Source organism: Bubalus bubalis, chromosome 4 (genome assembly GCF_019923935.1).
Source record: "Bubalus bubalis isolate 160015118507 breed Murrah chromosome 4, NDDB_SH_1, whole genome shotgun sequence".
In the NCBI taxonomy this organism is placed as follows: Eukaryota; Metazoa; Chordata; class Mammalia; order Artiodactyla; family Bovidae; genus Bubalus; species Bubalus bubalis.
Window position 1 is genome coordinate 7,315,639 of NC_059160.1, and position 23,218 is coordinate 7,338,856.

Consider the following 23,218-nt stretch of genomic DNA (forward strand, 5'->3'; position numbering starts at 1 on the left):
ACCCCAAACAAGAGCTGTTTGGGGTGTCGTCCCCCAGCCCCCTCCCCCAGGACCCAGACAGACAGGCAGCTCTGGGCCAGGCTGAGTCACAGTTGAGGGTTTATTGCCAGTGTCAGGAAGGATGGGGGATCCAGGAGGCTGGTGGGGGTCTCAGGAGGTCTTACTGGATACTGTAGGGCCATGAGTGGGGCGGGCCAGGGTTGCTGTTAACACAGTCTGCCTCCTGGTTGGTGCCTAAAAGGGGGGAGCCTACTCCTGGTGGGGGTGCGGGTGTCTTGGGGGTTCCCAGGAGTTAACCTGCACCAGTAAACCTTCCTCCGAGGAAGCCAGGGAGCCTGTTCCTCAGGTGAAAGGCTTCAGGCCTTGCTTGAGTAGGCCCAGCTCAAACTGGGGCCATTCTGAGTTTTAGGGGGCTGGCCAGTGCATCCTAACAGCTCTGGTCTTCCAGCCTCCGGACAGGGTGGGGTACACATAGCAACAGGGCCGGGATCCTCCTAGACAGTCACTGACCCCCCATCGTGGGCATTCGGGCCCCTCTTTTACTCAGACTGGGTCTCCTGAGGGTGACCCCCTGGCAAGCCCTCCTTTGAACCCCGTTTTTTCCCCCACCAGGTGATGTGTTCTCTGGAAGGGAGTAGGTGGAGGGGGCACTACCCAAGAGTGCACACAAACCCGTCCTGGTCAAAGGGGAGAGGGCTGCCACGCATTTAAGGGATGGACAAGATGGGGACCACACCTCGGCCACTGGCCTGTGGGGGGCCAGCGGGAGCCTCTACCGCATGGCTTTGGGAACAGGGTCCAGCAAGGGGCCTGCAGGGCTGGTGGTCTCCCAGGCTAAGGGCTTATTCTGGTGGGTGCCCCTGCCCGGCCCTGCCTGAGGGGGGTGTGTGTGTCCACTGCTGGGTCCTCGCAGCTGTGATGGGTGGGCACAGGCTGAGCATCAGTGGGGTTTGTGAGTCAGGGCAAAGGGGGTGGCTCCGTCCAGGCTTGGGGACCTATGCCCCCACCCCACTGAAGGCTTAGCTCCAAGGAGGGCGGAGGCGGCAAGGCTCAGCGCGGCCCAGGGTGGTGGACGTGGCCTCAGTTTGGGGTTTACCGCCATTGCCAGGCTGCTGAGGAGGGGCTGGCCTTGAGCTCCCCAAACTGCCTCCTGCCTCTCCAGTGTGCTGGGGGGAGAGGAGGAAGGAGCCGGGGCTGGGCCTTGGCAGTGGGGAAGAGGGGCTGTCTGCCTCCAGGTTTCACCCTCTTCCCCTGCAAGAGGCCAGGGGGCTCCCCCAAAGCACTCACTGGCCTGGCTTCTGGGGGAGAAAGATCCAGGTCCCAGGGGGAGACCCCAGCCCAGAGGGGACGATGTGAGTGGCACAGGCAGAGTCGCCCCCGACAACCCCGCTGGCCAGGCCTGAGGCAGAGGCGAGGGGAGCAAGCTGGTAGGGCAGGGCCCACCAATGCCCTGATTCCCAGCCCCAGGCCTGACACCGGCCCTCAGAGGCTCACTGGACCCTGGGACGGGTATTAGGAGGGCAAGAGGGTCCTGTGCATATGTGGCGGGGAGGGGCAGGAGGAGAACGCAGATAAGCAGAGAAGGCAGGTCTGGTGGCTTCCGCCTCGGTCCAGCTCACACGAGGGTCACGGGGTGGATGGAGGCCCACACTCATGTCCACAAGCACAGACACACACGTTCACACCGAGGCCGCCCGGGGGACTGGCGCGGCCGGCACGGTGGGGCGCAGGGCTGGCTGCGGCCCGTCCGCCCTGTGTGGCTCCCTCCCTCCCTCGGCGGCTGGCACGGGGGCCCCCAGCCTAGGAGCCCACAACCTGGCCGGACCACGTCTCGTGGGGAGTGTGCGGGGCCAGCTGGGTGAGCACCACCTCCACGGCTTGGAGCTTCTGGTTCTTGGGCGGGATCGGGCACACTTTGTAGGTCACCTCGTCGCCTTCCACCGGCACGTACTCCCCCTCGATGCTGGTGCGGGGAGAGGGGCGTCAGCCTGGGGATGCCTCGTCCCTGGACAGCCCCTGTGGTCTGGCCTGAGGGCAGCCTCACCCTGGGCCTCCCGAGGCCGTGGAGCCAGAGCCAGACTCGTAAAAGAGAAATCAAAACCGCCCCTCGCGATGCTGTAAAGCAGGGGTCCCCAACCTCCGGGATCTAATGCCGGATGATCTGAGGCGGAGCTGATGTAATAATAATAGAAGCAAAGCCCACGATAAACGCAGTGTGCTGGAATCATCTTGACATCATCCCTCTCCGGTCCATGGAAAAATTGTCTTCCACGAAACCGGTCCCTGGTGCCAGAAAGGTTGGGGACCACCGCTATAATGTTCAGAGCGTGAGAGGACTCAGGGAGGTCCCCAAGGCTCAGGGCTCAGGGACTCCACAGGCCACGCCTGGCATGAGGGCTGGGGTCCAGACCAAGACCACCCCGCCTCTCCTAGCCCCCCTCCAGGCTGAAAGGCCCAGGGGCTGGCCCAGCCCCCTAAACCCCCATGGTGTGGGAACAGGATCCAGGACTCAGGCAGTGGGTCCCAGGGCTTCTGGGGTTCCCCTTCTCCACCTGGCCCCAGCCCTCCTCCACCCCTGCCCCTAAAGGCCCTAGGAGCAAAAAAAGCTGCCAGGACCACAGACTTCAGCCAGTGAGGGCAGAGGCCTAGGGAGGCATTTTGGAGGCACTGCTGGGACCCTGTAGCAGGGCCCAGCCGAGAACGGGGAGCTGGGAGGGACTCACTCAGACACGTGCACGAAGATGTCCTCCGACCCGTTCTCGGGGGTGATGAAGCCGTGGCCCTGTGAGCGTGAGAACTGCTTACAGACACCCTTGAACACTGGGCCAGCCGAGGCACGGGCTGTCCTAAAGATAGGGTAGGAGGCTTGGACATGTGGCCTGAGCACGCCACCCCCTGCTTCCCTGGACACCCCCCCCACACACACACACACACACACAGCCCTCCTGCGCCCTGCCTGCAGAGCCTGCCTAGAAAACCCTCCCCGGAGCAGAAACCACCTATAATGCGACTAGTTCAGTCCTCTCATCACCCCACTGGACAATAAGGAGACAGGCCCAGAGAGGGAAAACTGGTTCTCCCAGGTGGCCCAGCAAGTGGGCCGCCTGACTGCCAGCCAGTTCCCCTCTCTGTACACAGGACCCTCCCCACATGAGGCTGGTTTGGCTTACGTGAGTTCCTGTTGTAAGACTGCTGAGTGAAGAGTGTGCAGCCTAGGCTTGAATACCTCCCAGAACAGGGAGCTCACTCTCTTCCGAAGCAGCAGTCTCCATCCTATTCGCTCATTTGTCACTCAGCCCTTCATGCATCACTTATTAAGCCTCTGCTCTGTGCCTGGCCTTGGTGTGGACACAGGGGACGATCTGCACCTGCCATCAGACCCCTCCTTTGGCCAAGCCAAACCAGCCTCCGCGTGGCCCCCATGAGTGAAAGTGTTAGTTACCAGTTGTGTCCGACTGTGTGACCCCTGGACTGTAGCCCACCGAGCTCCTCTGTCCCTGGAATTCTCCAGGCAAGAATACTGGAGTGGGTAGCCATTCCCTTCTCCAGGGATCTTCCCGACCCAGGGATCGAATCCAGGTCTCCCACACTGCAGGCAGATTCTTTACTGTTCGAGTCGCCAGGGAAGCCCAGGTGGCTGGCACAAACCTCCTCTTCAATTTGACTCCCCCCAGTGACCTAATTCCGAAGGCCCAGGGCTGGTCTCTGTCCAGCCTGCCCACCTCTCTCCAGAGGTCAGCCACGTGCCACGGCTCTTGGCCAGGCAGTTTCATCCAGTGGGAGCACTCAGCTTCCCTCCTCTCCTGATACATCTTCCAAGGCCAGCTACGACATCTTCCCTGAAGCCCGATGCTGGGTCCTCACCCCTAACCCTGCCAGCTGTCGTGAACTGTGGACAAACTCCCCCTGAATTATAAGCAGTTTGTGGACTGAGGTGTTGCCTTTTTTATCACTGGATCCCCTGGGGAAGGAGCTCCATACAGCTTGGTAGACTGAATGAATGAATGCTCGTGGTTACTAGAAGGTCCTTACACAGCTCCCCTGCCCTCAGGTGAGGACAGCAGGGGATGGCGGAGGAAGAGGCCAGACAGCCCCACCTGGAGCCCCGTCTTGGGAAAGATCAGTGGAGCCTGGGCGAGGGGCAGGTACTCACGCTGAATACGTCCTGGTCCGTTTGGTGGGCAGGGGACTGGGCAGGTCCCGAGATGAGACACTGCCTCGCTCCCAGACCCTGCTGCCCTCCCGGTGGAAGGGGAAGGTGGGCCAGACAGGGGACTTGGGGGAGTGCAGCGGGGGCACGACCGCGGGCGGCGTAGACTCCGAAGTCATGGCGGGGCCAGCGGGAGAGCCAGGCGGGCTCCCAGGCTCAGGGGCCGGAGAAGGGCTTGGGCTTCCTGACGGGCAGGGCCCGGCCTGGCCCTGCTCGGCGGCCTCACCAGCCACAGGCTCCGTCTGGAAGGGGGGAGAGAGAGGTACAGGTGAGTGTGGACCAGGGTGGGCAGCTTCTGGACACGCGTCTGGAGGGCTGGGCCTGCCTGCTGCTCCCAACCGTGAATTCAGGCCACTCACAGCCCCTCCCTGACACAGGGTCCTCACCAGAAAGACAAAAGGGTCTTAGAACCTTGCTGCAGCCTGAACTGTGTTCTCCTAAAATTCACCTATTGAAATCTGAATCCCTCAATGTGATGGTATTTGGAGATGGGGGCGTTTGGGAGGTAACTGGGTTTAGATGAGGTAAGGAAGGGGACTTTCCTGGTGGTCTACTGGCTAAGACTCTTCGCTCCCAATGCAGGGGGCCCAAGTTTGATCCTCGGTCAGGGAAGTAGATTCCACGTGCAGCAATTAAGAGTTCGCATGCCACAACTAAAGATTCCCAAGTGCTGCAACTAAGACCCAGAGCAGCCAAATAAATAAAAAAGTATTTACATGAGGTCAGGAGGGTGCGGCCCCCATTATGGGATTGGTGTCCTTAGAAGGAGATACCCTTCCCTCCTCATGCCTGCCCAAGAGCTTGCCACCTCTCCTCTTGCCTTGTGAGGACACAGCCAGCAGGGGGCGTGCGAGCGTGCTAAGTCGCTTCATTACTGTTCCACTCTTGCGACCCCACTGGACTGTAGCCCCCCAGGCTCCTCTGTCCATGGGATTCTCCAAGCAAGAATACTGAAGTGGGTTGTCAGTCATTTCTTTCTCCAGGGGATCTTCCTGACCCAGGGATCGAACCTGCATCTCTTGCATCTCCTGTGTTGGCAGGTGGGTTCTTTACTGCTGAGCCACCTGGGAAGCCCTAGCAGGGGGTGGTCTACAAGTTAGGAAGAGAACACTCTCCAGAACCAGACCATGCTGCCACACGGAACTTGGACCGCTAGTCTCCAGAACCGGAATATCTCCGTGGAGATGTTCACTAAATATCTCCGTGGAGCCCCCCGTCTGTGGTGTTTTGTTAATGGTGGACCGAGCTGACTGAGACTAACCACAAAGTCCTTCCAGCTTGCAGTTCAATTCTTCAACTTGGAGGCCTAGGAGGTGGGATGCGTAAAGTGGCCGATGACCTGGAACACAATTTGGCACAATTGCCAGCAGTTTCCAATCTATAGACCTGGGTCTGAATCTCAGCTTTGTCACCTGTAACCTGGTGACCTCAAGCAAGCCACTCAACAGTTTCAACATAGCAGGTGGGAGTGTGGGCTCCAGGCCCCAATGACCTGGGTTTGAATCCTTCTCTAACTATTGGCTGTGCAGCCTTGATCAACACTCATAGCCTTTGACTTGGTTTCCTGTTCTGTAAAATGGGAAAAGCATTGGTTCTTATTTCATAGAGAGATCACTGTGAGGATTAGATGACATTCTACATACTTAGAAGTAGGACTGGGGTATGGTGAGCTCTTTGTAATGTTGGAGATTTTTCCTTAGCCCCAGTTTCTTCCTCTCTAAAAGGAAGTTGAGAATGCTTACCGTGCAAAGGGACTATGGCTTCAATGATTTAGTGTGTGTGTGATAGCATTTGACATCTTGTAGATACCCAATAAATTGCTATTATCAATGCTAATCCATAGAAGTTCCCCTGACAGCAGCTCAGTGCCTGGATAAACTTTAAAAAAAGTCATTCTTTTTATTTTGGGGGGGCTGCATCGGGTCTTAGTTGGGCATGCAGGATCTTTCGTTGAGCGGTCAGGGTTAGTTGCCCTGAGCGTGTGGGATTTTATTGCCAAATCAGGAATCAAACCTGCATCTCTTGCATTGGAAGGCTGATTCTTAACCACTCTACCACCAGGGAAGTCCTTCGTCCTGTATTTTTCTCTGCGGAGGAAGAGAATGTAGTTACCCCATCCATGCACCCATTCACCCTCCGGGTCCCCTGGGATGGAAAACTCTTGGCTCCAAGAGACGCTAGACTATTTGTTGAGCCTGGAGCGGGTGGCCTGCCACAGCGGGGCCAGCAGGACGCCTGGACCAGGAGAGCTCCAGTTTCGCTGCATGTTAGCTGTTGGCTTGGGTAGCACTTCCACCAGCCTCAGCTTCCTCTTGAGAGTCCCCTGGACTGCAAGATCAAACCAGTTAATACTAAAGGAAATCAACCCTGAGTACTCTTGGGTAGGACTGATGCTGAAGCTGAAGCTCCAGTACTTTGGCCACGTGATGCAAAGAGCCAACTCATTGGAAAAGACCCTGATGCTGGGAAAGATTGAGGGCAGGAGAAGGGGGCAGCAGAGGATGAGATGGTTGGATGGCATCACCAACTCAATGGACATGAGTTTGAGCAAACTCTGGGAGATGGTGAAGGACAGGGAAGTCTGGTGTGCTGCAGTCCATGGGGTCGCAAAGAGCAGGACACGACTGAGTGACTGAACAACAGCTTCCTCACCTGTACAACGGAGCTGAGAAACCCTGCCTCACTCCCTCATGGGCTATGGTGAGGCTTGACTAAGCAGGGATATAAAGAGTTGCCCATGGCCCATGACATATAGGAGTGAGGGTGACAGGCTCTCCACCCCCTCGCCCCCATTCCTTCACTCCCTCCACCACCCTGGGACCAGAGGTGAATCTCTGAGCTAAGTCTATTTCTGACCTCCATCTCTTCCCTGCCCCCTGCAAACCCATAGTTTCCAGGGAGGCGTTTAAGATGCCTTCGGACTCTAGAGCCCTGCATGGACTGGAATAGCTGAGGAGTCACCCCCACTCAACTCCCTGGCAGGTCTCCTGGCCACTGTTCAATGTCCTACAGCAGGTGGGACTTTTCTGGGTCAAGGTGATGAGCTGGCTCTGCCGTCCCTGGGAGTGGAGATTCAGTGTCCTTCCCCCTCAGCAGGCCCCCAACACATTCCATCCAGCCCGCAGAGCTGCTGCGGGGGCGCAGGGAGGCAGACAGAGGGTCAGAATTGCCCCTCAGGGTCCTTCACGCTGAGGTGCGGTTTTTCTCTCCGAGCCCACTTGAGGAGGCAGGCAGGGGCCAGGTTTAGCATTTTTATCCCCATTTAGTTAACTAATTGAATTAATTAAATCAACCCTGAATATTCATTGAAAGGACTGATGCTGAAGCGAAAGCTCCAATACTTTGGCCACCTGATGCAAAGAGCCATCTCATTGGAAAAGACCCTGATGCTGGAAAAGATTGAAGGCAGGAGGAGAAGGGGACAACAGAGGATGAGATGGCTGGATGGCATCACCGACTCGATGGACGTGAGTTTGAGCAAACTCCAGGAGAGGGTGACGGACAGGGGAGCCTGGCATCCTGTAGTCCGTGGGGTCACAAAGAGTCTGACACGATTGAGCGACTCAACAACAACAAACTAATCAATTAACTTTTAAAAGCCAGGTATTGAACCTGCCCCCTTGGCAGTGAAAGAGCAGAGTCCTAACCACTGGACCTCCAGGGAATTCCCTTGTCCCCATTTTAGAGTGAAGAAAACGGAAGCTTCAAGAAGAAAAGCGATCACACAAAACTTGCACATGAATGTCCACAGCAGCATTATTCATAAAAGCCCCAAAGTGGAAAGAACCCAAAGGCCCATCCCCAGATAAACAGATGAAGACATGTGGTTTATGTCTTTGTGTGGTTCACCACGAAACAGAACATGATTCAGCCATAAAAAGAAATGAAGTTTTGATAGAGCTATACGACAGCTGGACTTGAAACCTTGAACCTTGAAGTCATGCTGCTAGGTGGAAGAAGCCAGTCACAAAAGATGGCATATTACCTGATTCCACGTATGTGAAATGTTCAGAAGTGGCAAACCCATGGAGATGGGAAGATTAGTGGTTCTAGGGGTTGGGAAGGGCGAAGGAAAATGAGGAATGACATCTAATGGGTACAGAGTTTCTTTTTGGGGGTGATGGAAATGTCTTCAAGTTGACTATCGTGATGTTGCATAGCTCTGTAAATACACTAAAAGCCACTGACTTGTCCATCATAAACAGATAAATTATATAGTGTGGGAATGATACCTCAATAACACTGTTAGGGAAAAGGAAGACAGGCAGCAAAGCTACCCAGGATGACAACAGAAGAGCAGGAGATGCCCTGGGGTGCACTCCTGGGTGCCCCCTACCCTACCTGGGTGAGGGTGGCAGGTGGCAGGGAGAGAAACTCGGCCTCCCTTTCTCCAGGAAGCAAGGCGGTCCTGGGCGGCCCACTGCACAGTTTTCCCAGGCCTGGTATTGTGCTTGGCAGTGACAGCCTGTGCTGGGAGGTCGCAGGGGGTGGAGGGGAGGGAAGGAGGTAGGGGAGGGGCTGAGGCGGTCCTCAGCTGTTGCCAGGGAGATGCAGCTGAGCTGGGCCCTGCTCTGGCCAGCCAGGCCTCCGGACCCAAGACTGAATGAGCCTGGCTCTCAGGTTCCATGCGACGTGGGCAGTGGGGAGGGGTAAGAGGCACTATCCAAGGTAGGGGTGGAGGGCAGCCTCCTCCTTCCCCTCCCGCAGTGGGCCAGGCAGCAGAGGGGAAGGGGAAGGAGATAGAACATGTATGCCTTCCCACTCCCCATCCATCACCCCACCCACCCTGGGAGAAGGTGGGGAGTTGGCCTTCGGGAAGGATTTGGGGCTGGGATCTCCCCTCTCTCCTTCCTCTGCTAGAAAATGAGGATTACGAGAGCACCTCCTCCAAGGGCATCAGTGAGGACCACACGGGATGGAGTGTGGGAAGCACTGAGTAGGTGCTAGATGAAAGGGCGCTCCTCCCAGGCAGGGTGGCTAAGGTGGGCACGGGCTGCGGGGGGAGAGGGAGTGGGTGAAAGGAGAGACCCTGGAGCCAAACCCACTCTTTATTCTCACCTCTCCTGTTTCCCCAAGGACTCGCCCACCCACTAGGTCCCTGCCCTGCCCCTCATAGTTTCTCCTTTCATCTAGTCCCTGCCTCAGTACTGTAAGGCTCTTGCTATTATGACCCCATTTTGTAGATGAGAAAACTGAGGCTCAGGGAGGCTGTCACTCACTCGGGGCCACACAGCCATTAATGTCTGAGCCAGCGCTTGAACCAGGGCAATCTGACTCTGGAGCCCTGGAGTGGGGAGTCAGGAGTCCTGGGTTCAGTCCTTGTATTGCTACTGACTTGCTGTGTGACCTTGGACAGAGTCTTTGCCTCTCTGATCCATGCCAGAGCCGTGGACTTGAAGAAGCTGCACGGTGCAAGGTAGCCTGGGAAACTAGAGAGAGCCAAACCAGTGGATGCAGAGCAAGCCTCCAGCTCAGATTCTTTCTCCAGAATGTTGCTGCAGAAGGGGGCAAGGGAAGCCAGGGCTTTGATCGTCTGAATGCTATATACAGTCTTTACGAAAAAGTCTTTTAAGTCTTTATTGAACTTGTTACAATACTGCTTCTGTTTTACGTTTTGATTTTGTGGCCACCATTCATATGGGATTTTAGCTCACTGACCAGGAATAGAGCAGCAGCCCCTGTGGTGGAAGGTGAAGTTGTAACCGCTGGACTGCCAGGGAACCCACAGAGTCTACAGAAATTATTTTCCATTTTTAAATCTCCCAGTTGCCGCAAAATGTTGAAATTACAATTGTGTCCATTTTACAAATGAGGAAGCTGAAGCTCAGAGAAGTGAAGTGACTTGCCCAAGGTCACACAGCAGGTACGCGACAGAGGCCAGATTTGTCTGAAAGCAAATGGTGTCTTCCTCTGAGGATAAGTTCCCACAAGAATTTTCCCTGAGAAAGCAAAGGGGAAATAACTGAGAGCAGAGAACTAGATGTGTTTGTAGAATATTTGGTTCAACTCAAACAGAGCTAGAGCCTGACCCCCAAGGGATTTGGTGTGCCTGCCTGGGGCCATCTCTGGCCTGGAATGATGCCCTTCAGAACTAGCAGCTGGAGGGCAAGAGGACAGCCTGAGTCCCAGATGACCCAGGATTGACTCCTGGCTCTAGAGTGTCCTAGTGGGGTGACCCTCCCTTAAAACAACATATTTATTTATTTAGATATTTGGCTGTACCAGATCTTAGTTGTGGTATGTGGGATCTTTAATTGCAACATGTGGGATCCAGTTCCCTGACCAGGGGTCGAACCCTGAGCACCCTGCATTGGGAGCTTGGAGTTTTAGCCACTGGACCATCAGGGAAGTCTCAACACTTTCTCTTTGAGACTCACTCTGGTGGTGGTTTACTAAGTTGTGTCCGACTCTTGTGACTCCATGGACTGTAACTTGCCAAGCTCCTCTGTCCATGGAATTCTCCATGCAAGAATACTGGAGTGGGTTGCCATTTCCTTCTCCAGAGACTCAGTCTACCCATCTGTCAAATAGCGTGAATCATAGTCCTTGTCCAGGTTTCGAGAGGAGCCAAGGAGCTGTGTCAGTGGTGCCCCTGAGAGTATTTTGGTTCTGACCCTGCCAGCCAAGCTCCTCTTCATTTCCCTGCATGAAGATCAAGCCCCAGAAGTTCTGCAGACAAAAGGCCAGGGGAGGTAAAAATAAAACATCAGAGCTGTTCAGAGATAACCCTAGGCAAGGTCCTGATATAGCGCCATGGGGCTGTGAATGGTGATTCAGCCACATCAGCAGGTGACCATCAGCCTGGTGCTGGGGCTCCTCCAATTATCCACTCCCCCAAAAGAACTGGGCAGGAGATGGCTGTCAGAGTCTTCTGCTGACCCTGTGAATCCCTTTCCTTTTGGGCAGGTCAGGGAAACGAGGCTGGCTCAACCACCCGAGGCTGTGTGACCTAGGGCAAGCACCTGCCCTTCTCTGGGCCTCAATTTTCTCCTCGGCTACATGAATCATCATTGATCCAGATGACGCATGAGGGTCACTCCACCTCTCCTCTGAGGTTGTCAAAAGCACACGCTTAACTGAGTGTGATTGCCAGGCACTGGGACAACAAACAGGAGAAGAGACAGCCCTGCCTTGAGAGAGCCTGGGTCCGGGGGGAACAGACAGACAAGCAGAACACAGGGTGGTTGGTCATGGCAAGATCATGGCCACCATCGATGGATTAGTAACCACGTGCCAAGAGGCGTGCAAGCCCTTTGCCCCCTTTCCTCATTTATTCCTCACAACAGCCCTACAAGGTAATTATCATTATAACCCCATTCTTCAGAGGAGTAAACTGAGGCCCAGAGAGGTGAAGAGTCTTGCTGGGGTCACACAGCCAGTTGGGGCCCACACTCTAGTACCCTAGGTGGGGGCAGGACAGAGGCCTCAGGCAGGAGGGAGGGAGGGAGGACATGCCGGTCCCTGCAAGCTCCCGCCACCCCTACAGAAGGAAGAACCGGGCTTGGGGTTCTATTCCTGGCTTTGTGCTGACTCAGACCGTGACCTTGGGTGAGTCACTTGCCAACTACAGCAAGCTTAAAAACAATTCCCTCCATAAAAGCATCCCAGCCCAAGCCCCCACTGAAAAGGAGCAGACAGTGGGAGGCGTGGGTCCGATGACTTAGGGGGAAGGACAGGGAACACAGGGTGATGGGGGAAGGGCTTTCTGGACTTTGAGGTCTTACCCAGGATAGGCCTGAGGAGGGCGAGGAGACAGCCTCAGGACCACCAGGCAGAAGCCGGCTCTTGCCCAGTGCCCCTGCCCTCTCCCAGCCTCTCAGACACTCCTTAAAATACATCAGTGCCAAAGCTGCTGGAGCAGCTGGAGGTGACCTAATTAAACCTGGTTCTTTCCCTCTCCCACAGCGCGCGTGTGTGTGTGTGTGCATATGCGTGTGTGCGTGTGTGTACGGTGTGGGGGGGCACTGCCCCAGCCAATACTCGAGCTTAATTGAGACCCTTTAACTCTCCTCCTTGTCATGTCCCCAGGTTGCCCTGGAGGGCTCTTATGATTAAGGCCTTTGGGCTTCGTGGGCATTAGTGAGGGTATGGATGCCAGGATGGGCACCACGAGAGAGCCCTGCTCACATCCCAGCCCTGCAGGGCTGTATGACCCTGGGCAAGTTGCTTTCCCACTCTGAGCCCTCCTTGGAAAGAGGAATGGACTGGTCAAAATCACACTTAAGAGTGGCTGAGCTTGAACTCAAATCAACGGGACCCATGGGATTTCCAGCATGCCAGGCCACTTATCCTGGTGCCCATCATTTCGCTGGCTTGGGGCAGGGGGGAAGAGCCGTCCCATTGCTTCTTGCCTCCCATCGTAATGGTCTGCGTGGACAAAGGTCCGAATTGCCCCGAGCCCTCCTCTTTCCACCAGTCTTCGGGTCCTGGCCATGTTAGTTGTGACCAGTGTGATGAGCTCAGCCAGGCCCTGAGCGCCCTCTGCTGGTGCCACTCCAGGGGACTTGCCTCCAGACCAGCCTGCGGGTTTCCCTCCCTCACCACCCAGCAATGTGGGACCCCCAAGTTCCTCCTAGGGCGGCTCCCTCCACGGCCAGCGGACTTCCGTGACCACTGCCCATCCCCTCTCTCCAGGCCTGGGAGAAAGCTCTGTGGCCAAGATTGTCCTCTGGCCTCTCCCAGGCCCTTGTGAGCTGGTTCCTACTTACACCTGTCTTTTCTTTTTGTTTTTTTTGTTTTTTGGAGGAGGGTCACACAGACCCAGAGGGGCGGGGCAAATATGGGAAATAGATGTTTTTTGAAAAGACTTCAAGGAAATGCTGGGGGGAGGAGAGATCCAGAATTTGGAGGACTCAGAGGCTTCTGAGATAGAGTCAGGTTTGCAGGACAGGCTCCCCATCCCCCAGGGGGCTGCAGACAGCCCCCTTCCCAGGGAGAGGCCTCCCCTGAAGCCCATCCAGGCAGGCATGCTGCCAGGCTCTCAGAAAGGTGGCCCACCCTCCACCCGGGTGCACTTCCTCCTCCCCTCCCCCAGCCCCAGCGGATGCAGCAGTTCACAGTCTGTATTTATTATTGTTCTCGCTCCCCGCGGCCCCCTCCCCTCTCCCTGAGAAGAGTCTGCAGGCTGGCAGATTGGCAGGAACCTGCTGTCTCCCTTGTGGGTGCCAGCATCACCCCTTATCTCCGCCTGGACTCCTTGTGCCAGGGTCAGGCCACTTGGGGACTTGGCACTACTACCCAAGGCTGCCTGAGTCCCTGAATCCCATGGCAGGGGACCCAGTGGACCCTGGCTGATCACCCCTGCCCTCCAGGGGCTGCGCCCTGGCAATGGTGGAGGTCAGCGCAAGACCAGCCTGCCTGGGAGAGGAGTGGCCTTGGGAGAAGCAAAAGCTCCTGGTGGGGGTGGCTCCAAGGCCAAGGGGGAAATAATAGCATGGAGCCACCTCTCCAAGCCAATTAGCCCAATTATCCCCAACACATCACGGAAGAAACAGAGTCAGGATGAGACAGCTGCTCCAGGTCCAACTGTCTGCCTGCCACCCCGCCCCCGCCCCCGACGGTCCCTCCCTGGCCCCAGCCCCAAATTCCAGGGGGAACGATCCATGTCGCTCCCTGCTGCACTCTGCTTTCAGCGTCTGGTAGGAACCCAATTATTTTCCAGTCATTCTCTCCCCCCTGGTTCCCAGACAGGAGGCTGCGGCTACGGCTTGGCAGGTGTCTGCTGTTCTCTGCCTCTTGAGCCAGACACAAGTCCCAGACACACACACACACACAGACACCCTTTCACGAGGAACCACGCAGCCTCAGCTTCCCTTGGGGGCCAGGCAGAGCGAGGGAGAGGGGCGGGATGGCCGGGTGGACTCTTCCACACTCACATATGCCTGCCTCTCCTCTGTAAACTGGACTGGCCTGGGCCAGCCCAAGGGGAGGGGGCCCACCTTCCCAGAGCCTCCCCCCCCTCACCATTGCACCTCCCTCTGCCCCCCATCGTTAAAGCCAGTTTCCAGGGCTGGAGCGCCCGCTGTCCCAGGGTCTAGCCCCTTACCTCTCCCTGGCGGCCGAGGTCCCACACAGCCTCCTGCAGCCGTTCAGACTCGGTCTCTCTCTGGCGTGCTTGGAGCTGATGAGCAGGGATGGGTCTGAGAGATGTGCTGTGTGTCTGACTCTGTGTGTGTGTGTGTGTGTGTGTGTGTGTGTGAGCATGCGGCACCTCAGGCCCCTCACTCACTCACACACGCCTTCCTCCTGACGTCAGGAAGAGCAGGAGGGAGGGACCGGGGTGGGAATTTGTACTCCCTGCTTAAAGGGACACCGGGCCCCTGAGTCAGACACAGGCAGTGTGAGAGAGTGAGCTGCGTCTCTCGGGGCCTCCGAAGCTTCTTTTTCTGGAAAGTGGCTTTTATTGCCAGGCCAGGGTATAATTTGCCCTGCCAGGTGGGAGTAGCTGCTGAGGAATGCAAGGGGGAAGAGCTTGGGGACAGCCTGCATTCCTGGCAGTTAGAGAGCAAGGAGGGTGGTGAGTGTGTGTGTGTCTGCCAGGAGGCTGTGGGGTGGAGGGTGAGTCTGGAAGAGTGGAGGCTGCAGCAGGGCCCCAGGGACTTGCCATCCGCCCTCTCCCTTCTGTCCCCTCAGCAGAGTGGCCCCTGCCCTCCACTGCTCTCTCCCTCCCTTGGCTCTGGGCTCCCCCTCAGTGAACCCATGTGGGCAAGTCTAGTCGAAAGAATTCATGTCTTCCTCTGTCTAGCTCATGGCAGACCCTGAGCTGTTTCTGCTGGGTTGCACTGAATTGAAGAGGCCCCTAAGGAAGTGAAAGGTGGCTACACACACACACAGACTCCACAGCCTGGGAAGCCCTGGGTGTGAGTCTCAGCCCTGGCGCTTCCAAGCTGGGTGACCTGGGCAAGCCTCTCACGACTCTGGAAAGCAGAGAAGGAGGCCCTTGCTGAGGGGGCTGTCGGAGGCTCCAGGGCAGCTGGTGTACAAGCCTGGCTGGAGGGCCCCCCCCCACAGACTGGCTCCTCGTCCCCCTACCCATCCCTTCTCCTCAGGAAAGAAGAAAGTCTGTCCTTCGTATATCTTTAGTACAGCTGACGCAGCCTAGCATTTTCAAAAGAAGTCTTATTAAAATAAAAAGGAGCAGAGAGTTTTAAGGGAGACCAGAAAGATACAAATACCTAATAAAAATGGCTAGTAAGAGGCACTGAGGGCAACCCAATGAGTTGGGTGAATGCACGAGTCAATGAACAAATGATGTGGTCAGAACTGCAGGAAGAGATCTTCTCTGGCACAAGGGCAGTGACTTTTTAAAACATATTTTTAAAATACCTATTTATTTTATTTAGCCGTGCTGGGTCTTAGTTTTGGCATGTGGGCTCTAGTTCCCTGACCAGGATTGATCCCCGGCTCCCCGCATTGGGAGCACAGAGTCCCAGCTACAGGACCACCAGGGAAGTCCCAAAGGTAGTACTTGAAGTAGAAAAGTTCGGAGTTGGTTCAGCCTTGAGTCTTGATGGCTGCACAGTGGATTATGGGCCAGCAGAGGGAAGTAGTCAGGGAGGACCTCTCTGGAGTGATGATGTTTAAGCTGAGCCACTGGTGACAAGAAGCAGCCAGTCTTGCCAGGGTCTAAAGAGAACCGTGGGAAGAGGGGGTGGTTTGTCCGAAGGCCCTCAGGTGGGTGTGAGTGCTGGCGTGCCAGAGCTCTGGGAAGAAGGCTGGTGTGGCTGGAGGGGGCGCGGGAGGGGAGAGGTAGGCTATGAGTCTGGAGGCCGAGAGGCAGGGCCTCAAAGGCCAGCTCTGAGAAGGCTGTGGTTTGGTCTGCTGTAGACCAGGGCCAAGGGCCTTACCCCTCCCTGCACATCCAGCCTCCCCTTCTCTGAGGCCCTCCCTGCCCCGCAGGCAGGCGGGCAAGCAAGTGCTGCGGCTGCCAGGCAGCCGGGAGCCGTGAATGAAGGAGGCTGGGCTGAGGTTTGAAGTAGTATTATGATTATTCTCCACGAAGATGGGAGGGCACAGCTGTTCATTCAGGAAATGAGCAGCCCAAGGCACCGCCCACCCACCCACCAGCAGCTGAGTAACAAAGAAATCATCGGCTTAAAACCAGGGGCTCCGCCATGCAGGCTATTTCTGTGAAAACCCAAGAATTCAAAAGCTCACCCCCTAGAAATCCTTCCTCACTTTGGTGAGGCTGTAGAGGTGGGTCAGGAGAGAGAAGCCCCTTAGTCCTGTTGGTTCCAACTGAACTTTAAAATCCCTATTTTGTTACTGACGATCAGCCCACCCGTGGGGCCCCGTCCTGGCCTTCCAAGGCCTTGAATCCACAAAACCCTTTAAGGTACAGACACTCCTGCTAAGGTGTTGGTGCCACTTGACAGATGCTGAAACTTTGGCACAGAGAGTTTAAGAAACTTACCCAGCACCACACGGCTGGTAACGGAGCTGGAATTAAAGCACAAGAATTCTGGCTTCGTTATTCTTGTTCTTTCTGCTGTATTACACTGCTCTGAAGTGTCTTCAGTTCCCTGGACACCCGTATCCTCTGCTGTGGGACTCATCTGCTGCCTGTACTAGTAATTTTATTTTTATTTATTTATTCATTTTAAATGGCACTGGTTTGTGCAGCCCTCCATAAGCATCCTATTTATTTATTTACTTTTCAGTTAATTTATTAACTCGGCCACACTGGATCTTTGCTGCAGCTCATGGCCTCAGTAGTTGCCTCGTGTGAACTTAGTTGCCCTGAAGCACAGGGGATCTTGGTTCCCCCATCCGGGATTGAACCCTCATCTCCTGCATTGGAAAGTGGATTCTTTTTTTTTTTTAATTTTTGGCCTGGGTCTTTGTTGCTGCATGAGGAAGTTCTGCATGTCATGCCCTGCCACCAAAAAAACAAAAAAAAACAAACACTGCATATTCAAGGAACTTAGGGTTTCTGATGTGGCTGGTGCAGAAAATAGCAGGGCAGAGGCCATGCTGTGTGAGATCTGGGGGGGTGCCTGACAAGAGGTCCGCTCCGCATCTGAAATGAGATGGTGTTGCTGGCAGCCTCACGGCTTGTCCAGGATAACGGTCAGGGCAGGCAAGATGTTGGGGGTGTGGGATGCTCTCCTGGCCTTGCCTGGGGCTGGAGCCTGCCCTAAGGTGCATGGGTGAGCATCTCCTTGTGCTGTAGCTGCCTGGATCTCCTCAAGTCATTAGGAGGAGCTCTTTGTGATGAGAAGAGGGGGGTCCCTGACCCGCGGCCAGCCTCCCCTGCACCCTTCCCAGAGGATTGGGGTGAGCCAGGCTGACCCCCAGCTGACCTGGCCCTGGGATGGCTGTGAGGTGGGCCTCGATCAGCCATCTGCCCTCAGATACACGGTCCTGAACACCTCCAGCCTTCCCAAACTGAGTGCTCCCTCCACGCTCACCATCCAAGCAAGGTCGTCCCTAACCGCCTTGGCCAGAGGAGCAGTTGCCCCACCCTCACCATCAGATTTGCCTGTGAGCTTTCTCAACAGCAGGGCCTGAGAGAGGACCTGCCTCTGTTTGTTTTCCTGTTTCCTGTGAGTCCTCCTTGCCGGAGCACAAGCCCCCCAGAGCAGGGCCTCCTGCACAGCAACCCTAACAAACATCTATTGACTTTTTCTACTTTGCTTTCTGGCTCAAACCAGGACAGAGAGTAACGTCCTGGGATGCTCTATTTAGGTTCCTTCTAGGACCACCGTTCCCAGTGCTCCCCAGCTGTCCTCGGCGGGGTCTGTGTCATTCTGGGCCTTTCCAGACACGGTCAACGGCATCATCCTGCTCCTCAGAGCCTCCATGCCTTGAGAACCTGGAGAAGGCCCTCCGAGAGCTCAGAATCAGGAAAATCCAGAAAATACCTGGTTAGTTTATATTTTATAATTGAAATGTTCCTAACCAATTAAAATTGATTAGTTTCTATTTTGGGCTTCTCTTGTAGCTTGGAAAAGGCAATGGCAACCCACTCCAGTACTCTTGCCTGGAAAATCCCATGGACGGAGGAGCCTGGTAGGCTGCAGTCCATGGGGTCGCACAGAGTCGGACACGACTGAAGCGACTTAGCAGCAGCAGCAGCTTATAGCTCAGTTGGTAAAGAATCTGCCTGCAATACAGGAGACCAGTGTTCGATCCCTGGGTCAGGAAGATCCCCTGGAGAAGGGAATGGCTACCCACTCTAGTATTCTTCCCTGGAGAATCCCATAGACAGAGGAGCCTGGCAGGAGGTCCCAAGAGTTGGACACGACTTAGTGACTAAACCACCCACAGTTTCCACTTTATAATTGAGATGTTTTTCTCTTTGTTTTGACTGCTAGAAATCTTGGAGCCAAATTCTTCCTTTGTCAATAGCAAGTTCATTTACAGGGCCATGCGTAGCTCAGGGTTAATGCTTTCTTTTCCTGCTCTGATTTAATCATCCAATAAATATTTGTCCTGGACTTATTGTGCACTTGACACTTTTCTAAGTGCTGTAGTGGGAAATCAACAGTGAACAAAACAGACACAAACCCCTGTCTTCGTGGCACTTACAGTCAGGAAGAAGGAGAGAGGCAGTAAAACAACCTAATAAATAACTATGTCACATGTCGGGAGACAGTAAATGCTTATAGAAAGCTATTACGCAAGGAGATGAGGGAGGGAATGGGGGTGGTGCTGGGTGGTTTGCAATTTAAAATGGGAGGGGTGGTGCCAGAGAAAGCATCATTGAGGTGACATTAAAGCGAGGACCTAGAGGAGGTGAGGAAGGAAGACATGAGGGTGCTGAGAGGGAGAATGTTCTAGGGAGAGGAGACAGCGTCAGGCAGAGGCCATGAGTGGGGAGGATGCCCAGGGTTTGAGAAACAGCCCCTAGGCAGAGGCATGGGTGCATGCGGTCATAGGGATCACCGGTGCACCCTTCAGGGCTAAGAAGGCCATCCCAAGAACTGGCTCTTCCTCCAGTGAGATGGAGCATTGCCAGGTCAGGAAAGGAGGACTGAGAATTTCTGAGTGACATTTAACTTATTTTTTAAAATTAGTTGACTTATTTGGCTGTCCCGGGTCTTAGTTGTGACATGTGCGACCTTTAGTCGCAGTCTGCAAACTTAGTTGAGGCACGAGGGGATCTAATTCCCCAACCAGGGATTGAACCTGGGCACCCTGTGTTGGAAGCATGGAATCTTAGCCACTGGACCACCAGGGAAGTCCCTGATGAAGTCCTTTTTGAAGATGGAAAGTCTAACAGGAGCAGGCTTGTGGGGGAAGAGATGACCATTTTGGCCCAGGTGAAATTTGAGTCTCCAAATGGGGGTGTGAGCAGACAGGTGTATAGACTACTCAGCGGAGTCCTGAGGCCGCCCACATCTAGAGGTGGGGAGAGGAGGTGGGAGGAGGACCCGGGTGTGGGGGAGGAGGGAGTGACAAATGCTGTCCTTGAGGACTGAGAATTGCCACTGGATTTGCCAGCGTGGATGCCATTGTTGACCTTGAGAAAGTAGCGTGGGTTGAGAGGTAGGGCCAAAACCCTGACCAGAGCAGGTTGAAGACAGACAAGAAGAGAGGATTTGGAAACAGAAAATGCAGATGACTCCTTCAAGCGGTTTTGCTGGTAAAGGGAGCAGAAAATGGGGCAGTAGCTGGACGGAAAGGGGGCTGAGAGGGTTTTTTTAAGATGGGAAAAAATCTTAATTGCTTTTTTTAATTTAAATTTTATTTAGTTTTGAATTTGAATAGGTAATATGTTCCCATGATACAAATTATAGTAAGGTTAAAACAATCACTGCACGTTTTGCACGAGAATACAAAACTATGTTCATCACTCAGTCCTGACTCTTTGAAGCCCCATGGACTGTAGCCCGCCAGGCTCCTCTGTCCATGGAATTCTCCAGGCAAGAATACTGAATGGTAGCCATTCTCTTCTCCAGGGGTTCTTCCTGACCCAGGGATCAAACCCGGGTCTCCTGTATTGCCTTTCCTTGGTGGCTTAGGCAGTAAAGAATCTGCCTGCAATGCAGAAGACCTGGGTTTGATCCCTGGGTCAGGAAGATCCCCTGAGAAGTAAACGGCTACCCATTCTAGTATTCTTGCCTGGGAAATCCATCAACAGAGGAGGCTGGCGAGCTATAGTCCATGGGGGCACAAAGAGTTGGACACAATTGAGCAACTCAGGACACGCCTAGTGATGGGAATTCCCTAGCAGTGAGGACTCCGGCTTTCCCATCTCCCAGCCAGAGATTTCAACAGGCTGCTCCTGAGATTCTGATTGGTGACCCTAAGGGGTCAAAGCCTGTGGACACTGTGCCCCATGATCCCACACATCACAGATTCTGAAGGGCATTTAAAACATTCTCCCTCCTACCCAGTCCCTCTCCCACATCCCTCAGGCATTCAGTTCCTTGCCCTGGAGACAGCCAGTGTGATCAGTGCACACGTACCTGCGTGAACACACAGACACACACAAACACACAGACACACACAGACACACACACACAAGCACACGGACAGACAGACACACACAAACACACAGACACACACACACAAACACACAGAGACACACACAGACACACACACACAAGCACACGGACGGACAGACACACACAAACACACAGACACACACACACAAACACACAGAGACACACACAGACACACACAGACAGACAGAGACACAGACACACACACAAACACACACACAGACACACACACAGTCACAGAGACACACACAGAAACAGACCCCCCCACACACAAACACATAGACACATACACACAGATACACAGACACACACAGAGATACACACACAGACACACACACACAAACACACAGAGACACACACACAGACAGACACAGACACACACAGAGATACACACACAGACACACAAACACACACAGATACACAGACACACACAGAGATACACACACAGACAGACACACACACAAACACACAGAGACACACACACACAGACTCAGACACACCACAGACTCAGACACACAGACACAGACACACACAAACACACAGAGACACACACACACAGACCCAGACACACAGACACAGACACACACAAACACACAGAGACACAAACACACATACAGACACACACATAGACACACATATGGAGAAACACACACAGTCACAGAGACACACACAGAAACAGACCCCCCACACACACAAACACATAGATACACACACACAGAGACACACACAGAGATACACACACAGACACACAAACATACACAGATACACAGACACACACAGAGATACACACACAGACAGACACACAGAGACACACACATACAGACTCAGACACACAGACACATACACAAACACGCACAGAGACACACAGACACACAAACACACACAGACACACACACACAGTATTATTTTTCTCCTTTTGACATGAATAGTAACATCCCATATAGACTGCTCTGTGCCTTGCATTTTTATATTAATAATATATTCTCAATATCATTCTCCATCCATACACAGAAAACATTCTATCCTTTCATATGGCTTTGTATTATTTTCTCAATGGTACACCATGTATCTTTTTTCATCCAGCCCTCCACTGATGGACAGTCATCTGAGATGGATTCTATTATTATCTCCACTTTACAGGGGGGCCATGAGCTGCTGAGAGGTTCACCGGCCGCCGCTGCTCAGCTAGTGCGCTGCGGCGTGGGAACTCCATGCCCTTAACCACCCACTGGACTCTCCTCCTGGATTAGTTTCCAACTCGATTTCTCCCTCACTCCTTTGTTCTTAGCAATTATTTTGGTATCCTTTTGTTCCTTCAAATAGCATGTATTTACAAGCCCTGCCCTTGTGCCAGGCACAGGGCTAGGCTGGGAGGATGGAGAGGAACACGACAGAAGAGTCCCGGGCCTGCAAGGAGCTGGCGGACTAAGTCTTTGTGCGTTTTTGTCAGCCACCTCAAAGCATCCATGGAACGACGCAGAGAATTAATAAGGAGGCCTGGTCCCTGTTTTCACTAATGAGGAAACCAATCGTGCCAACAAATCACTGTTACAACCCCGTAAGCTGAACACCATAAAAGAAGCCTGGGAACCCAAAACAGCGAACTCCATAGCCCTGGCCTCTTTGCCCCAACCTGGCTCTCCTCCAGTTTCCCATCTCAGTGAAAGGCCTGGGGCCTGGGCTCCTCCCACTTCCATCCCCAGGTCCTGCACCCTATCTGAGACCACCCCCTAAAGACCTCTGGACTTGGCCCAACTTCGCTCTCCATGGCTACCGACTTGCTCGGGCCTCCTCTTATAGGGGTCACCCAGTACTTTCCTCTCTGGTGTTCTTTTCTCCACCAGCCTCCTCCCACCCACTATTCCTCCAGCTCACATGTCCCGGTGTCATTTCCTGGTTCTAACCTCCCAAGGCTTCCCTTTGCTGCCCTTGGGCTAATGAGGTGGTGGCATAAGCCCAGTGGTTAGGAGGGCTCTGGAGTCTGAATTCCAGCTATGCCACTTATTAGCTGTGTGACCTTGAATGACCTACTTAACTTCTCTTAGCCTTGTGCGCGAGTGTGTGCTAAGTTGCTTCAGTCATGTCCAACTCTTTGTGACCCTACGGACTGTAGCCTGCCAGGCTCCTCTGTCCATGGGATTATCCAGGCAAGAATTCTGGAGTGGGTTGCCATGCCCTCCTCCAAGGGATCTTCCGGACTCAGGGATCAAACCCAGTGTCTCTTACGTCTCCTGCACTGGCAGGTGGGTTCTTTACCACTAGTGCCACATGAGAAGCCCTTTGCCTTAGATGAGGCAAACTGAGATGAGATAATGATGGTGAGATAAATTAGATAATGATGATGATGATAACCCCTACCTTATACAGCTGGTGTAAGAATTAAAAGTTAATGAACCTGGTGGTCCAGTGGTTAAGAAATCTCCTTGCAATGCAGGGGATCTAGGTTCCATCCCTGGTCTGGGAACTGAGATTCCCACATGCAGTGGGGTCTGGCCAAAAAGTTAATAAATATAATAATAAGGCCTTTGTGATCTGGACCCTGCCTAGGGGTCTTCAGTCT

At 54.2% G+C, this 23,218-nt stretch overlaps 1 protein-coding gene across 1 annotated transcript; it reads right to left on the reverse strand.

The window, feature by feature from the left end:
• Window positions 1-82: 82 nt before the first annotated feature.
• Window positions 83-14,585, reverse strand: CSDC2 (cold shock domain containing C2). The gene is made up of 4 exons (XM_006068903.3): window positions 14,256-14,585; window positions 4,154-4,452; window positions 2,724-2,846; window positions 83-1,963 (listed from the first exon to the last, which is right to left on the reverse strand). The coding sequence occupies exons 2-4, from the start codon at window positions 4,327-4,329 to the stop codon at window positions 1,801-1,803; spliced, it is 462 nt and encodes a 153-aa protein (XP_006068965.2). The 5' UTR covers window positions 4,330-4,452; window positions 14,256-14,585; the 3' UTR covers window positions 83-1,800.
• Window positions 14,586-23,218: the final 8,633 nt, after the last annotated feature.

What these genes read in the sequence shown, in the direction of transcription:
- CSDC2 (XM_006068903.3), bottom strand. Translation starts at nt 4,329, where the DNA reads ATGACTTCGGAGTCTACGCCGCCCGCGGTCGTGCCCCCGCTGCACTCC. An exon ending in CGGACCAGGACGTATTCAGC is followed by an intron (nt 2,847 to 4,153) that starts GTGAGTACCTGC and finishes CCCTATCTTTAG; the next exon opens with GACAGCCCGTGCCTCGGCTG. An exon ending in ATCTTCGTGCACGTGTCTGA is followed by an intron (nt 1,964 to 2,723) that starts GTGAGTCCCTCC and finishes TCCCCGCACCAG; the next exon opens with CATCGAGGGGGAGTACGTGC.